This window comes from Erigeron canadensis, chromosome 7 (assembly GCF_010389155.1).
Source record: "Erigeron canadensis isolate Cc75 chromosome 7, C_canadensis_v1, whole genome shotgun sequence".
NCBI lineage: Eukaryota > Viridiplantae > Streptophyta > Magnoliopsida > Asterales > Asteraceae > Erigeron > Erigeron canadensis.
The window spans coordinates 11,392,192-11,395,512 of record NC_057767.1 but is presented as its reverse complement, the minus strand read 5'-3'; the positions used below and the strand labels follow the sequence as shown (position 1 = coordinate 11,395,512).

The 3,321-nt window shown below is 30.3% G+C and overlaps 1 protein-coding gene across 1 annotated transcript; it reads left to right on the top strand.

Moving 5' to 3' along the window:
- Window positions 1–1,213: 1,213 nt before the first annotated feature.
- Window positions 1,214–2,502, top strand: LOC122608728. Its single transcript, XM_043781821.1, has 3 exons — window positions 1,214–1,573; window positions 1,781–1,866; window positions 2,085–2,502. Exons 1-3 carry the CDS (start codon window positions 1,222–1,224, stop codon window positions 2,367–2,369), a joined length of 723 nt encoding a protein of 240 aa, XP_043637756.1. The 5' UTR covers window positions 1,214–1,221; the 3' UTR covers window positions 2,370–2,502.
- Window positions 2,503–3,321: the final 819 nt, after the last annotated feature.

Sequence of the window (3,321 nt, the reverse complement as noted above, 5' to 3'; positions counted from 1 at the left end):
TTCTTTTTTGTCAAAAACCGACCATGTATTCACTGTTTAATTAATATTACATATGATTAAATGTGGTTACATTCTTGTTGTACATTCTTAGTGTAATTTACATTAGTTGTTTAATTATATAATTGGTGAAAACTTGGGACTTATATAACTCAACTTAATTAGTTTATGATCTGATCTATGAATGATCCAATATTTTGGAATCCATAAATGACATATTATATGAAGTCTCATTTGTAGCACTAGTGCATTACCATATCTTGAAGTATGAATTCTTGTAGAAAGAGTGACTGAATTAGATGCTCTCATAAAACGCATAATGTTGTGCACGTCTATTAGATTAGATATGTAACACGTATAGTTGACCAAAACATATTTTATGTTCGCTCGATTCAACTTATGATCTTCCAAATCACACATATATAATTGAGTGCTAAATACTTAATTGCGTCTGAGTCACATGAAAGACAAAAGTTGGTCACACGCTCTTTCAATATCTATCTATCTATCTATATAATTATAGCATTAAAATTTATGTATTGATTTAGTACGTACAAAGTTAATTAATTGACGAAAAAATATAAATTTTTGTTGGGTTTTGCTATTAATTAGTTATACACTTACCATAAAAATCAGGAGGCCAACATTTAATATGAAAATGTACAACCTTTTTATACACATTAAATGAATCCCTAAGGACTTTCCTTAGTATTTTTCATTTTTGTTTTGCATATGAACAAAAATTCCTTCTTACACCACTACTAAATAAGTAAAGGGATTTGCTAACTAATGTCCATAGTGCATCAGTTAAATAGCATTTAATGAAGTTTAACATTTTTAAAATATAAAAATATGTATTAATTATTTATTTAAAAATAGAAATTATTATGTTAAATTAATACACATTAAATATAATTTTTAATTAATAAAGAAATAACAATTTCATTTCTTAACTAGTGCACTAGTTAATCTCATAAGTAAAATATATACCAAACATCTGGATTCTATCTAAAGAAGAATCATATCCTTAAATTCAACGATTATAATATTATTTAAATGCCCAACAAACAACCTTACAGCTCTTTATGCTTCCCACGTTCAAATACATACGACCCACTAATATAGAAAATATACACAACATATTGATTCTCTCTAAACCACTATAAGACTATAAAAGTCTCTTAATGTTTATACAATTTTTAAGACGAGAATTGAATTAAGTAGATGATGAAAGTGAGGACCAAACTAGGCGGGTTCAGCTCGATGAGGGCTCGAGTTCACATTCCTTCGCCATCACCACGTCATAGAAAAACTTATAGTTTGGGCCGGTTGAATGATAGTGTGAAGACGGTGGCATTTTCGGGTAGTGAAAATAGTAGTGGGGAGCTTAACTTTCAGATTAGTCGAGAAATGTTAAAAGGGGAAGCCGAAAATGATGATGGGTGTGGGAATAAGGTGATGGTGGTAGTCGATTCGAGTATTGAATCAAAAGGTGCACTTCAATGGGCACTTGATCATACTGTTCAAAACCAAGATACTATCATCCTTCTAAATGTTGTCACTGCTTCAAAACTAGGTAAGTTTATAATAATTATAATATTAGTTAATATACTAGACCATCGCCCTTATTTTTCCATTTGACCCGTTTTATTGAAATAAAACATAGCCCGCATTGATCCATATATGTGTATATAGGGACATTATCGGCATATCAAACTTTTGTGATAATCTTGGAGATATAGAAAATGATTATGATTATGATGTTTTGTTTTCTCGTTTGTAGGTTGTAAATCAAGCGAGAAAGTTAACCAAAGAGCTCACGAAAATCTCCGCTCCATGAAGAAAAATCTTCAAGTAAAGAGGCCTGAGGTTAGTTTTACCAAAGACCTAAATTTATCTTAAAAAACCATCAGCTGAGTTACAAACCATCAGCTATCAGCTTAGTTAGTTTTACCAAACATACCGAATATCTTAAATAAACATTTGAATTTTGTATAACTTAAATATGTATGTTGCCATATAAGTTTATTAAAAAAAGGGGTAAAAAAAAAACACTAACTTTTTTGGTTTTTTATGACAAAATTAAGGTGAAAGTGGAGATACAAATGAGTCAAGGGAAGGAAAAGGGTCCAATGATAGTCGAAACGGCAAAGCAACAAGGAGTTTCTTTGTTGGTTTTGGGTCAACATAAGCAGTCAATGATGTGGAGAATAAGACAAATGTGGGCAGGAAAGAGAAGCAAAAGCCGAGTAGTAGATTATTGTATTCAAAATGCTAATTGTATGACGATTGCAGTGAGAAGAAAGAACAAACGACATGGAGGTTATCTCATCACCACAAAAAGACACAAGAATTTTTGGCTTTTGGCTTAATCGTGTCTCGGTTTTCGTTTTCATGTCAATGATTGTGTACATTTATGTTCGTTTTAAGTTTCAACCAAGGGAGAGTTTTTAGTGAACAAAATGATCAATGTGTGATGTAATGTTCAATCTAAGATTAACTAGTACGTCCATTATCATTGTTACAGTCAAAACATTGTTTGTTATTTAGATTAGAAGTGACATTTCCAACATATTTTGTTATTAAGTAATTTTTATGTAATTGAGAGGATAAATGTTAAAGTAAGTTAAAAGAGAATTGAATCAGAAAAGTGTGTGTATTATATTATGATGACAAAAAAGAAAGTTACAATGAACAAAAAAAAAAAAAAAAGTATTGATAACTTTTTGAACTAAAAAAAAGGATATTGCTATAAGAATTATGATCATACCTATAATATATAAGTAGCACGGTACTCGTGAAACACGGTAATGGTAGCGGTGACGACAGTGTGGTGGTGATGCCGACTATTGGTGATGGTTACGTTGAGTAGCGTAAGTGAATGTAAATGTAATTAATGTAAATATGGTAGCGGGGATATCTTGGAATATAAAAGTTTAGAGTATATACTAATAAGATAAAAGTTTATAGTGTAAGTTAATTCCTTAAACGCAAATTAGGTAATTTCTTATAAGTATTTTAAAATAGAGGAGTCCATTAAAATCAATTGGATCATTTTCAATGGACCCAGTTTTTTTTAATTGTTTTAAAAAATGAAAGGGTTTGATAGTATAGATAAAACAAAAGAGTCACCCCTCCCCCTCCCCTTCCAATCCAAATTTGCTCAAACAATGATGTACTAAAAATATCATTAATAAAATAATTTACAATATATATCTATCAAATAATAAAAAAATAAGGGGAAAGGTTAGGTAAAGCACGCAGTACCTATCTTAGGTAAAGCAGAGGGTGATTATGTAAAATTCAGGGTGAGTTTATGTAAAA

What these genes read in the sequence shown, in the direction of transcription:
- LOC122608728 (XM_043781821.1), top strand. Translation starts at nt 1,222, where the DNA reads ATGATGAAAGTGAGGACCAAACTAGGCGGGTTCAGCTCGATGAGGGCT. An exon ending in TGTCACTGCTTCAAAACTAG is followed by an intron (nt 1,574 to 1,780) that starts GTAAGTTTATAA and finishes TCTCGTTTGTAG; the next exon opens with GTTGTAAATCAAGCGAGAAA. An exon ending in TTCAAGTAAAGAGGCCTGAG is followed by an intron (nt 1,867 to 2,084) that starts GTTAGTTTTACC and finishes GACAAAATTAAG; the next exon opens with GTGAAAGTGGAGATACAAAT.